We start from the raw sequence: 14,026 nt of genomic DNA, 5'->3' as shown, positions 1-14,026 counted from the left end.
ATTCTGTGCGAGAAGGACGAGAAGTCCCCCGTGCGTGTAAATAAAGAGTCTCGTATTCCAAATTAACCGCTGCATTAACAAACTGTACGAAACAACCGCCAGCCTGTACAGACGAACGAAATCTTTTCGCTGCGTGCGCTCATTCGTGGGCGAAAGACTTCGAAAAATTTCTACATTTTCCTTGTACATAATCATTAACATTAATCTCGGAATTTCGTATCCGGTGAAAGGGCCGTTTTTTTGTACTTTGTCGAATAGTGACGGACCACGAACGTTTGGTAGTGATTCTATTCTCTGTTTTTCACAGTATTGAAAGGGAATCCTGCTCCTGTGCATTCTCGACCAACGTTCACCGATGATCCAACGGACACTAAAGAAGATAGCGATGGTTAGTATTATTTGTGCGTACGCTGCTAAAAATAATCGAGGAATTGGATTATATCGTGTCTAGGACGATTTGTTATTTTTAATTTGCGTTTATTTGAGAAACAAATATTTAAATTTTTTGAATTGATATATTTTTAAGCGCGATCCGTTTAATCAATTGAAAGCTATGAATTTAACATACAGTTGGTGTAAAAAGTATTCGTACAGCAGTCAATTTGTTTATTACAAAAAATATTCTTAGAAATTTCAAGGAGAAATTTTAGTAAAAATGAATTGTTTATTTGTATTCACTGTGAAAATATTAACAAAAGGCTTGAATGTAGTACTGCTATTCGTACGTCTCTAATTTCATAATGTGGCGACACCTCCCGTTTTCGCCACTAGAGGGACCGCTCTCTCGCTAGCGCCCGATCGACTCATTCGTACTTATACAGGGTATTCGGCCACCCCTGAGAAAAATTGTAATGGGAGATTCTAGAGGCCAAAATAAGTCGAAAATCAAGAATACTAATTTCTTGATAGTCATTCTTCATCTAAATAGGCATTGTTTGCCGTTTGGAACATTAAAATCGTCCAATCCGTTCAGGAGTTATGATGTTTCAAATATTCACATGAAATTTCGGGTAACCATTTTTGGCCTCGGATTATATTTTCGGTACGGAATTTTTTTCTCGAAAATATGTAGGATTTCAGGGGTATGTGTAATGACCAAAAATGATTATTATCAACCCCTGCAACTGAAAATAATTTTTTAGAACGATTTCAAATTTATTTTTCTGTCGAAAAATTTAGGCACCCCCTCTACTCCCTGTCGATTTTCCTTAAAAATTCGTTTTTGATTTTTAATAAATACGCTTGACGTCCTACAGAAAAGTTGTTTAATACTTTTTTGTAGGTACCTATGGGCTCTACTTTAGAAAAAAGTTTCATTGAAATGTATTCACTATTACGAGAGTTATGGCTGTTTAAAAATTGGACCATTTTTATGGGGTTTTTCTAACATTACGGGGCCAAGGAACAACCTTTCCAATATTTTAATAATTGTTACATATTCTACACCAAAATACGCGGCGTTTGGCTTTTTGAACATTAAAATCGTCCAATCCGTTCAGAAGTTATGGTGTTTTAAAGATTCGCATGAAATTTCGGGGGACCATTTCAAGCCTCAGATTATATTTTCGGTAAGGAATTTTTTTCTCGAAAATGATTAGGATTTCAAGGGTATGTCTATTGACCAAAAATTATTATAATTGGTCCCTGCAATCAAAAATAATTTTTTTAGAACGATTTAAAATTTTTTAATTTTGTTGAAAAATTTCACACCTTCTTGAATTTTTTTCTCCAAACTGGGTAGGATTTCCAGGGTATATCTATTCATCAAAAATGATTATAATCGACCCTTGCAACCGAAAATAATTTTTCCAAAACGATTTGAAATTTTTTAATTTAATCGTTAATAACTTTTTAACGAAGCCTCCATCAACAAATTGGTATTCTTGATTTTCATCTTATTTTGTAGCGACACCTCCCGTTTTCGCCACCAGAGGGACCGCTCTCTCGACTCATTCGTACTTATACAGGGTGTTTGGCCACACCTACGAAAAAATTTAATGAGAGATTCTAGAGGCCAAAATAAGACGAAAATCAAGAATACTAATATATTGATGGAAACTTCGTTAAAAAGATATTAACGTTTAAAGTTCCGTCCGTACCGAATTTTTGTCTAGAAAGTGGATAGGATTTCGGGGGTAGGTCTATTCACCAAAAATGATTGTTATCAACCCCTGCAACTGAAAATAATTTTTTTAGAATGATTTGAAACCTTTTAATTTCGCTGAAAAAAGACACCTACACCCTTGTCGATTTTTCTTAAAAATTCGTTTTTGATTTTTAGTAATTTTGTTTGGCGTCCTACAGAAAAGTTGTCTAATACTTTTTTTGTAGGTACCTATGAGCTCTACTTCAAAAAAAAGTTTCATTGAAATATGTTCACTATTGTAGGAGTTATGGCCGTTTGAATATTGGACCATTTTTATGGGGGTTTTGTCACTTTACGGGGTTAAGGAGCAATTTTTCGAATATTTTTGGAATTTCTACGTATTCTTCACCAAAATACGCGTTGTTTGCTGTTTGAAACATTAAAATCCTCCAATCCGTTCAGGAGTTATGACATTTTAAAGATACGCATTAAATTTCAGGGGACCATTTCAGGCCTCAGATTATATTTTTGGTAAGGAATTTTTTTTCTCGAAAGTGGGTAGGATTTCGTAGGTGTATCAATTCACCAAAAATGATTATAATTACCCCCTGCAACCGAAAATAATTTTTTTAGAAAGATTAGAAATTTTTTTCGTCGAAAAATTTAGGCACCTACGCCCTTGTCGATTTTCCTTAAAAATTCGTTTTTGATTTTTAATAATTTCGCTTGACGTTCTACAGAAAAGTTGTTTAATACTTTTTTGTAAGTAACCATGAGCTCTACTTTAGAAAAAAGTTTCATTAAAATATATTCACTATTATAGGAGTTATGGCCGTTTGAATATTGGACCATTTTTATGGGGTTTTTCTAACATTACGGGGCCAAGGAACAATCTTTCCAATATTTTTATAATTGTTACATATTCTACACCAAGATACGCGGCGTTTGGCTTTTTGAACATTAAAATCGTCCTATCCGCTCAGAAGTTATGGTGTTTTAAAGATTTTTACGGGAAACATTTTTGGCCTGAAATTATATTTTCGGTAAGGAATTTTTTTTCTCGAAAATGGTTAGGATTTCGAGGATATGTCTATTAACCAAAAATTATTATAATTGGTCCCTGCAATCAAAAATAATTTTTTTAGAGCGATTTAAAATTTTTTAATTTTGTTGAAAAATTTCACACCTTCTCGAATTTTTTTCTCCAAACTGCGTAGGATTTCCGGGGTATATCTATTCATCAAAAATGATTATAATCGACCCATGCAATCGGAAATAATTTTTTTAGAACGATTTGAAAAATTTTTTTTACGTCGAGAAATTTCACCACTTACCCGAATTTTTTTCTCGAAGGAGGGTAGGATTTCGGGGATATGTGTATTCACCAAAAATGATTGTAATTAACCCCCGCAACCGAAAATAATTTTTCCAAACCGATTTGAAATTTTTTAATTTAATTGTTAATAACTTTTTAACGGAGCCTCCATCAACAAATTGGTATTCTTGATTTTCGTCTTATTTTGGCCTCTAGAATCTCCCATTAAAATTTTTCCTAGGGGTGGCCGAACACCCTGTATGCGATCTGGTACTTCGTGCAACACGAAATACGAAAAAAATTACAAATATAAAATCTTTCTTTATTGTGAAAAAATCAAAATTCCAATTTATCCGTATTTTGTACACGGGTGTGTAGTTTCTCTGTGCAAATGGAGAAAAAAAAATCATTAATATCCAATGAGAAAAATAAAAAAATGTGCTATTTTTTAACATATTGTTTAAACAAATAAAAGTTTTGCAAATCTCTTTACACCATCAAATTCGCCGTTTAAAAACATAAATTTCATCCATTTGAAACACACCCCTATCTCTAATAGTTTCCGAGATATTCAACAAAGTATGTTTTGAACCCCAACTTTGAGGGCTGATTTCAACCCCTTAAAGTGAATATTAGCAGCTACAAAAAAATACGTGTCTAATAGATTTATGAGAACTACATAATTGCGAAGTTTCATCAAAATTGGAGATTTACACCTCGGGATGGTCCCTTGTCAGTACTACTAAAGGTTCTTTTGTATTGCTGTTATGTATCAAATAAAGAAACATTACACTATATACCTCTATACAAGTTTCAATAATTTAATGCAATTTTCATGTTTTACTGAAAAAATATCAGCTGAATCTCTAGGTGTACGTTTTTAAGTAACAGCCACTGTATGTATAAATACTAGCAATACGAATGATTCGATGAGCATTTCTATCTTCTCCTCCCTACTTTCCCCATAATTTCACCACACGACATAAAACCCATAGTATTTTGTTCAGTAAATTCGAAATTGAAGTTTTATTGTAAACAAATAATCAGAAATCTCAAGCCTGTAATGGCTCTAAAAATGAAAAGATATTTCACATAGTCAATATAAGAATCTTATAAACATTATGTTTTAAGTGTTTTTATACAAAATTTTCAGCGAACGATTGTCTAACGGATAGACGATCCGTATTAGAGGACGAGAGACAACATTCTCAAGAGAAATTCTATGTACCTGAATGTACTCCTGACGGAAGGTATCACAGAGTGCAATGTTACTCCGGTTACTGTTGGTGCGTCTACCAAGATACTGGCAAACCAATTCCTGGAACATCTTCGAAAGACCGCACTCCAAATTGTAATCCAGTACCTACTCCTAGCAGACCCATGAAGGGTAATTAAATCATGTTATTTTATCATACCTAAAGTGTAAAATTTAGACAAACATTGAATCTCTGACGTTAGGTTGCCCCGAGCAAAAGAAACAACTGTTTCTACGCGATCTAATGGATTTAATGCAAAAGAAGATGAAGGCTTCCGGTACAAATTCAGAGGAAACGACAGCTAAGTGGCAAGCTTCTAAAGAGGAACAAATAGCGACTTGGCACTTTGTTATGCTCGATAAGAACAAGAACAAGGCATGTATTACTGTTTGTTTGCTTACAAGGGAATTAACTTTGCATTTTCTGTGGTCTCGCCCCTTAAAAGTGAATTATGACACGAACAAAAAATAGGTGTGTTGAGGATAACCTATTCTATACAAAGTTTCATTCCAAATTTCCCTTCTTAGACGTGTTTACTAAGTAAAAACTGGGAGATATGTGTACTATTATTTTCCTTTTCAGGTTTTGGAGAGAAAGGAGTGGAAAAGTTTCCGTACCATGGTAGCGAGCAACAGGCAACTGCAGAGATGTGGCAAGAGACTGCCCAGATATTGTGATATCAACAACGACAGGAGAATCAGCATGACAGAGTGGCTCAGTTGTTTAAATGCCCAACGACCTACGCCATGTAATAAGTTTTCGAATATTTCAAACAATCGAACTTTCATAACCTCAAACGCTCATTTTATGTTACGGATGTATTTCAGCTGATAGCACGGAGAAAGTGTCTACGAGTAAACCGAAGAGAATGGGTCCGAATCCGTTGGATCAGCTTCTTAAAAACGACGACGACTAGGAATATATGTGATATAATAACGTGTGTTTGTCATTTCATATGTCAAAGTGATCATTCATTTAATACGCTCATCGTAACACGAGCAATGGAACTTTCAAACGAAAGCCAGTTACTGTTAACAGAATTTTATTTGTATTTTTATATCCGGTGATAAATACCATTGTCACGTCATTTATTTTAACATAGATCATATTTATCTGTACCTCACAGATTGATAATTCGATAGTGTATTTTAGCATAATAACGATATAGTTTTAAGGATAAAAGTAACAAAGTATTACGGGCATACGATCGTGTATATATTGAATATTCTCCTCGGTGCTACGCGCGACGCTGCTTTTCTCATGACTACGATAATACGAACACGAAATTAAGGAAGTATTGCTGTCTAGGCTGTCATTTATTCGGCCTTTTTTTGTGATTTTTTTTTTAACGACAGGTAGGTTGTTTTGTACTGACATTTTGCAGAAATATTTATTCGTCTTATAGGTATGTACAGTATTTTTTTCATCAAAAAATATTAAAAATTGCGAGAGTTATAGCTTCTTGTTTTAAAAAACGCATTTAAACTGGTTTACATGATATTTCAAGATCTAGCGGACCGATTGACTTCAAATTTGGAGAGAATATTCAGCAGACACGCCTTTATAGCTGGAACTAGAGATTTAAAAAAATATTGAGTTTTACTATTTTTTTTGATACGCTAAAGACAAAAGAACGATTAACAAATAGAAATTCGAAACTTGAAGCGTCGCCATTTCTTTATTTATCAGGATTTTGACTTCTCCCTAGTTCCTGCTATAACTACAACCTTCCTTATGAAGATAGTTTAACCACCTCTATTTCAAATTATCTGGAATCCTGGAAGCCATTGGAGCACCTTTTCCAAAAGAGCCATTATATAAGAAGTTATAATTCCCACGATTTTTAATATATTTCCATGAAAAAAATACTGTACGTGCTTATAAGATGAATAAATATATCTACAAAGTCTCAGTGCAAAACAGCCTACCAATCATTAGAAAAAAAATCACAAAAAGGGCCGTGAAATCGACAGTCTAGACAGCAATACCTCCTTAAGTGAACGATGGCCGAACGCTAATTTAACTCGCTAATATCACACTTTTGTTGCATGAACTTGAAAATTTGTTTAGACTCGCGCATGTTTAAGATTCCTTTTGCAATTATCAACACTATCGATCCGAAGACAATTGTACAATTGAAAATTTGTTTATTGAAATAAATCTTGTTCTTGACATGACACGTTCGTTCACAAAATAACACTCGATTTAGTTTCGAATGTATTTTGTAACTCTTCCGTTTTCTTCGACGCTCGCAAATTCACAGCAATGTCCATTTCTTCCTTAGTTTTGTAATAGTTAAGAGTGTATTAGTATTACGAATTTACACACGTGGATAAAGCAAAAATGATGAGGTTTGTGTAAAACATAATACAAGAATGGAAGAAATTGAGCAAACCACATTTCTGGAAATGTAAGGTTTAAATAAGGAGACTGCTTTAAATTTGTATAAAATTTATATATATGTGTATATATATGTACGTTTGTATGTATGTATGTATGTATACAGGATGCCTTGGAAATTAACTCCTCCGCCAGTTCCAAGAACTGGCTTCCCACTCGTCTTGGCGGCTAATGTTTGTTTTTAAATCTATTGTGAGATATCAACGTGTCAGGTTAGGCATTTCTATCTCACTCGCAGTTTCTGAAAAAAGAGACGGGATTCCCTGGAAAATCTCCCTTTGACTTTGGCCAGTTTCGGGTATGTACATATATGTAAAATCTTGCATCTTATTCCAAGAGTTATATATACAGGGTGTTCGACCACCCCTGGGAAAAATTTTAATGGGAGATTCTAGAGGCCAAAATAAGACGAAAATCAAGAATACCAATTTGTTGATGGTGGCTTCGTTAAGAAGCTATTAACGTTTAAAGTTCCGCCAATACTGAATTTTTTTCTCGAAAGTGGGTAAGATTTCGGGAGTATGTCTGTTCAAAGGATATGATTATAATTGACCCCCGCAGACGAAAGTAGTTTTTCCAGAACGATTTGAAACTTTTCTATTTCGCCGAAAAATTTAGGCACCCCCCTGTCGATTTTCCTTAAAAATTTGTTTCTGATTTTTAATAATTTCGCTTGACGTCCTACAGGAAAGTTGTTTAGTACTTTTTTGTAGGTATTTGTGAGCTCTCCTTCAGAAAAAAATTTCAATGAGATACGTTCATTATTGTAGGAGTTATGACCGTTTGAAAATTGGACTACTTTTATGGGGTTTTTCACATTTTACGGGATCAAGGAGCAACTTTTACAATATTTTTAGAATTTCTACATATTCTTCACTAAAATACGCATTGATTGCTTTTTTAAATATTAAAATCGTTCAATCCGTTCAAAAATTATGACGTTTTCAAATTTTGGAGTAACATTTTTGGCCTGAAATTATATTTTCAGTAAGGAATTTTTTTCTCGAAAAAGCGTAGGATTTCGTGACTACGTCTATTCACCAAAAATGATTGTAATCGACCCCTGCAACCAAAAATAATTTTTTAGAACGATTTCAAATTTATTTTTCGCCGAAAAATGTAGGCACCTATACCCCCTTGTCGATTTTCCTTAAAAATTCGTTTCCGATTTTTAATAATTTCGCTTGGCGTCCTACAGAAAAGTTGTTTAATACTTTTTTGTAGGTATTTATGGGATCTACTTCAGAAAAAAGTTTCATTGAAATATATTCACTATTATAGGAGTTATGGCTCTTTGCAAATTGGACCATTTTTATGGGGCATTTCTCATTTTGCAGGGTCAAGGATAAGTTTTTCGAATATTTTTGCGATTTCGACATATTCTTCGGCTAAATACGCGTTGTTTGCCGTTTGGAACATTAAAATCGTCCAATCCGTTCAGGAGTTATGATGTTTCAAATATGTACATTAAATTTCGGGGAACCATTTGAAGCCTCAGATTATATTTTCGGTACGGAATTTTTTTCTCGAAAATATATAGGATTTCAGGGGTATGTGTAATGACCAAAAATGATTGTAATCGACCCCTGTAACCAAAAATAATTTTTTAGAACGATTCCAAATTTATTTTTCCGTCGAAAAATTTGGGAACTACCCCTGTCGATTTTCCTTAAAAATTCGTTTCCGATTTTTAATAATTTCGCTTGGCGTCCTACAGAAAAGTTGTTTAATACTTTTTTGTAGGTACCTATGGGCTCTACTTTAGAAAAAAGTTTCATTGAAATGTATTCACTATTACAGGAGTTATGGCTGTTTAAAAATTGGACCATTTTTATGGGGTTTTTCTAACATTACGGGGCCAAGGAACAACCTTTCCAATATTTTAATAATTGTTACATATTCTACACCAAAATACGCGGCGTTTGGCTTTTTGAACATTAAAATCGTCCAATCCGTTCAGAAGTTATGGTGTTTTAAAGATTCGCATGAAATTTCGGGGGACCATTTCAAGCCTCAGATTATATTTTCGGTAAAGAATTTTTTTCTCGAAAATGATTAGGATTTCAAGGGTATGTCTATTGACCAAAAATTATTATAATTGGTCCCTGCAATCAAAAATAATTTTTCCAGAACGATTTGAAATTTTTTAATTTAATTGTCTCCATCAACAAATTGGTATTCTTGATTTTTATCTTATTTTGGCCTCTAGAATCTCCCATTAAAATTTTTCCCAGGTGTGACCAAACACCCTGTATATATATACACACACGCACAGATAAGAATATATATATATACACACAGTATATACAGTAATGGCTTGAATATTGGCCGACGTTCGTGACCGAAAATATATGTATTAAGTCTTGCATCTTATTTCCAGAGTTTGTATAAATCAGACATGTAATTTTAATTTAAATTCTTATCGATATCGATGAAGTTGAAGTCAAATGTTTTATGATGTATCAACATTCTAAGAGATGAAAATGAACAATAGAGGGCAGTTTACATTCTACCGAGCAGAATATGCTAGAATACACGATCTTGGTAACCACTGTCAGTCATGCTAGAGCTAGGTTTCGCTGGCCCCCCAGGTACTTGATGATGTGGTTGACGTATATGGCCAGGACGTCTTGGTGGAGCTAAGTACTCGAACATACTTTGCGTATGCTGTGCCAACATTTTACTAAGATCACAAGGCATTGGATCGGTCCAAAAGAAATCGTGATTCAATGCAGAATCCGAATCGTATCTTTTAGATGGATCGAGAATCAAAAGTTTATCTAACAGATCACACGCATAAGGATCCTTCAGATATGGCTTCAATCTGTCTTTGACCTACGTAAAAATGTTTTTCTCTTTTTATTATACAGACCAGAAATAAACACAGTGTACGTTCCATAGTATTTACCTTTCGCTTTTGACCTTTAGGTAAATCCATTTTGTTAAACAGCTCTAAATTCTCGACTCCAGGCCACACTTCGGTCGTTATAGAGCCACATAACTGTGAGATTAATATGAGCTGCTGCTGTTCTGTATTTCCTTGCATTATCGGTGATCTACGTAACAAAGAAGTAGAAAATTTGTCCCTCCGATGGCAAGTAATGTTTTTTAAAATCACGAAGATATAGACCTGGTCCACATTTCAGCCATTATACATCCAGCACCCCACAAATCTACAGGAGGCCCATAATTTCTATCTCCGAGTAAAAGTTCCGGTGGTCTGTACCATAGAGTAACAACTCTATTCGTGTAACGATTTGGCTGGCCATTTTTATTCGCACTGAATGCACGAGCCAACCCAAAGTCAGCCAATTTTAGTATACCATTTTTTGTTATTAAAACATTTGCAGCCTTCATATCTCTATGCAAGATCTATAGAATAACAGGATTGCGCAAATTACAATTATATAAAGAACGTTATTCTTCATCGATTGCATAATTTATTTACCCCTACCTTATTACTGTGAATGTAATAAAGACCGTTTAACAACTGCTGCATAACTTTTTTAATTTCTCCTAAACTAAATTTAACATTTACATTCGACAATAAACCAGCTAGGTCATGTTCACAAAAATCAAATACGAGGTAAAATGTAGAACGATAACGATTATATTGTGTTGCTAAAAGAAAATTCTCGATATTAGTTGTCGTATGCTTTTGCGAAAGTACATTGCTTCAAAACATTCCTGTTTTGCAAGTCCGTGAAAAATGTATACCTCGTGTTCTACATATCTCTATTAAATTTACTACATTCTCGTGCTTCAATAACTGCAATATCCTTATTTCTCTCAAAGCAGTTATAGGAAACTGTAAGACAAAAATAATTAATTGTTATGATACTAATTATTTCTTACAAAATTTTGGAAATTTTTTCAATAACTCAAAATTGGCAGAAAACTTGTAATTATTGAAATATGTACAAAAATCAAAAGCCATTCCTTTTTAAGCAGTGTCTGGATCTGTACAGACCCCCAACATGTTTTTTCGCATTTCTTTTTATTCGATAGTAATTGTAGACAGAAATCAAAAAGTAAATGCAGATAAGCAGTATTTCTTTCGAGTCAGTGTAATGCGTACGAAACATTTATGCTTTTATATGTATAATACGTACAGTGGACATGAGAATAAAATTTACTCGATTGAATTTAATTGATATTTTAATAGAGGTTTTTTAAAATCTTAATAGATATAATTGAAGTAGAATTTTTGTTCTTCAAAATAATTAGTTGTTTCATTTTGAAAGAAGACAATATTTACAAACAAAAGCGATTACATACAGTGACTCACAGTGAAAATCGTCCACCGCATTCGTTTTTTTAATTTTGGCCAAAATATGCATTATATGAACATGAGATTTTTGTAATTAACGTAATAATGTTTCATCTCTATTGTTACTTGTTTCCATATAAAAGAAAACTCAAATATTAGCAAATATATGAAGCAAAATGACTATGTGTAACGACATCTATGAAATTTGACTTGTACTAAAAATCGTCCATCTATAATATTGGGGGATTCCCCTAACACATGTGTGTTCAACTGTGTTTTACATTTTTCCGCTTAGTAAGCATTAGATGAACATAGTTTTATCACACTATTTCATTAATTTATCGATTTGGAAAAATGGAATCTCAAAACAAACAATGGAGATACGAAAATTAGTAATTTTCCATTATAATGAAGGTACAGTAGAATACATTCTTAAAAGATATAAAAGTGAAAACCGCATATCAAATAAATTAAAAAAAAATAAGAGTTTAAACGATCAACAAATTAAGAAAAATCCCAGGAAAAGTGCCCTAGAAATAGCTGTAGATGTTGAAATACATTTAAATAAAAAAGTGCACCCAGAAAATATTCTTAGAATACTACGGAAAGATAATTATCATGGTCGAGTAGCAAGAAGAAAGCTGTTCATCAATGCAAAGAACAAACTTAAAAGAATCGAGTTCACTCAGATCAATCAAGGCTTTTCGTTTTGGAAAAAAGTTCTTTTAGCAGACATAAGTCAATTTCACATTTTTGGTTCAGGTGGGAGAGTTGCACTCTGGAGGAAACCGAACACAGAATTAAATGTAAAGAATATCACTCCCACAGTTAAAAAGGGCGGCTCTGCCATGGTTTGTGGCTGCATGACAACCAACGGTGTTGCTGCATTACATTTTATTGAGAGAAATATGAACACATAGATGTACTTAGATATTTTAATGAAGAATTTGAAAGAAAGTGCCGAAAAATTAGGGATTTTGAATACATTTCTGTTGAGCCCCAACACAGATAGCTGCAGAAGGGTCGTAGCAGCTGAACATTTTTAGACTCTGCAATTACAACTCTTTGTGAACAGAACCGTCCCATAAAACTTGACCTTACCAACAGCTGCACATCACATACAAATCACCGCAATAAACCATTACCTGCAAGCCTTAACTGAACAACATTTTCCAGAAATGTTTAAACATCTAAGTTCCACCTCAAAACCACTTTCAGAGGCCCTCACAACACAACCGACCAATCCAAATTCATACAGTTCACTTTTCCCCAAAATAACAGCAGCCGATCACAATCTTAACCTTCTTGACAACTGTGCAAACACAACTCGATCAGAAGTCAAAGAGAACATATTAAAATCTCACTTATTATATCATCGAACCACATTTGTACAGATATTGTTTTGTATTAAAGTTTAAATAGTGTTATCGAAAAATCGTGTCAAAACTCATTGCAAAATCACCTATTACACCACAACTCTTTGCACATTAATTTGCACAAAGAAGAGCGAATGCAAATGATCCGTTGAACCGAACAGATCGTCACCCTGCGTAGCAACAATTCCATTTTTATCAGGACAACGACCCTAAGCATAAATCTGTAATCGTTCGGGATTGGTTACTCTATAATTGCCCGAAGGTATTTGAAACACCATCCCAGTCGCTGGATTTAAATGTTACTGAGCATATATGGTACGAATTAGAGACCAAAATTTGGCAACATTTCATAACAAACAAAAAACAATTAAGCAAAGCATCAAAAATAGAGTGGAATAAAATTTCTTCTGAATATGCAGAAAAATTAGTTAAATCGATCAATAATAGGCTTAGAGAAGTAGAGAACAGTAAAAGAAACCCGACCAAATATTAGAAATAAAACTTTTTATAATTAGTGTTTATGTTTTTGATTTATAACCAGATGGACGATTTTCATTGCAAGCCACTGTATATTTTTAGGTTCGATGAAAACAAACTGGCAAAAAGCTCGAACACAGTTTAACGCAAATACCAAGAAAACAGACAATTTACACATAATCAAAGGAATTATACAAAAATTTGTTTACTTAAATATCCTGTAAAATAACTCGAAAACTGGTGCTAAAAAGTTTGGAATTTCAAAGGATTTTAAGTTTTATCATGACAATGTAATAGCCACAGCTCATTGGTCCTCAAATTTGTCATTAGATCGAAAAATCAAGTGTCGTTGTCCGAGTGTTAAACAATTAAGTATTTAAATGTGTACATACCCCCTCCTTCTCGTTATCCATTAATACTTTTTTCATAGCTACGAACTTTTTTGTACAATTTTTGTCTCTAGCCTTGAACACCTCCCTGAAAAATAATCAGAATCGTCGGGAAAACAATAAATATTTAGTCACGTATAAGCATAACCTAAACACGGATTGGAATTTCTAAACAAAACTCACCCAAAAGTACCCTGACCAATTTTCGCAACCTTCTCATATTTCGAGGACTCGTCGCAATGGGGGAAATCAAATTCCTCGATATACTTTTCCTTTTCCTTGGTGTTCATCTTCGATGTTCATCAGGTAAACATAATTTCCGCAACACAGCATCGTTGGCTAGAAATCACGATACTCCGCACGACGCGAGGGTTTGACAGAACATTCTTGCACATAACCTCGAAAGTGAAAAATTGATCCCGAACCGCGCGCCATCTGCCGGAGCCTGTTGCAGATC

General features: G+C 33.9%; 2 protein-coding genes across 3 annotated transcripts; one reads left to right on the top strand and one right to left on the bottom strand.

Annotated features, from left to right (window-relative positions):
• Nucleotides 1-51: 51 nt before the first annotated feature.
• Nucleotides 52-5,942, top strand: LOC143349172 (SPARC-related modular calcium-binding protein 2-like). The gene is made up of 5 exons (XM_076780214.1): nt 52-388; nt 4,555-4,788; nt 4,860-5,032; nt 5,240-5,405; nt 5,485-5,942. The coding sequence occupies exons 2-5, from the start codon at nt 4,782-4,784 to the stop codon at nt 5,571-5,573; spliced, it is 435 nt and encodes a 144-aa protein (XP_076636329.1). The 5' UTR covers nt 52-388; nt 4,555-4,781; the 3' UTR covers nt 5,574-5,942.
• A 1,118-nt stretch (nt 5,943-7,060) lies between these two features.
• Cdk9 (Cyclin-dependent kinase 9) lies at nt 7,061-14,016 on the bottom strand. Of its 2 annotated transcripts, XM_076780212.1 has the most exons (8): nt 13,753-14,016; nt 13,573-13,657; nt 10,775-10,865; nt 10,512-10,678; nt 10,188-10,429; nt 9,966-10,113; nt 9,564-9,892; nt 7,061-7,298 (listed from the first exon to the last, which is right to left on the bottom strand). In XM_076780212.1, the coding sequence occupies exons 1-7, from the start codon at nt 13,857-13,859 to the stop codon at nt 9,584-9,586; spliced, it is 1,149 nt and encodes a 382-aa protein (XP_076636327.1). In that variant the 5' UTR covers nt 13,860-14,016; the 3' UTR covers nt 7,061-7,298; nt 9,564-9,583. The 2 variants fall into 2 exon arrangements, with proteins under 2 accessions (XP_076636327.1, XP_076636326.1); XM_076780211.1 differs by having other exon boundaries at nt 7,061-9,892.
• Between the last annotated feature and the right edge of the window lie 10 nt (nt 14,017-14,026).

The sequence above is a fragment of the Colletes latitarsis genome, chromosome 12 (genome assembly GCF_051014445.1).
Source record: "Colletes latitarsis isolate SP2378_abdomen chromosome 12, iyColLati1, whole genome shotgun sequence".
Taxonomy (NCBI): Eukaryota; Metazoa; Arthropoda; class Insecta; order Hymenoptera; family Colletidae; genus Colletes; species Colletes latitarsis.
This window is presented reverse-complemented; position numbering and strand designations above follow the sequence as displayed.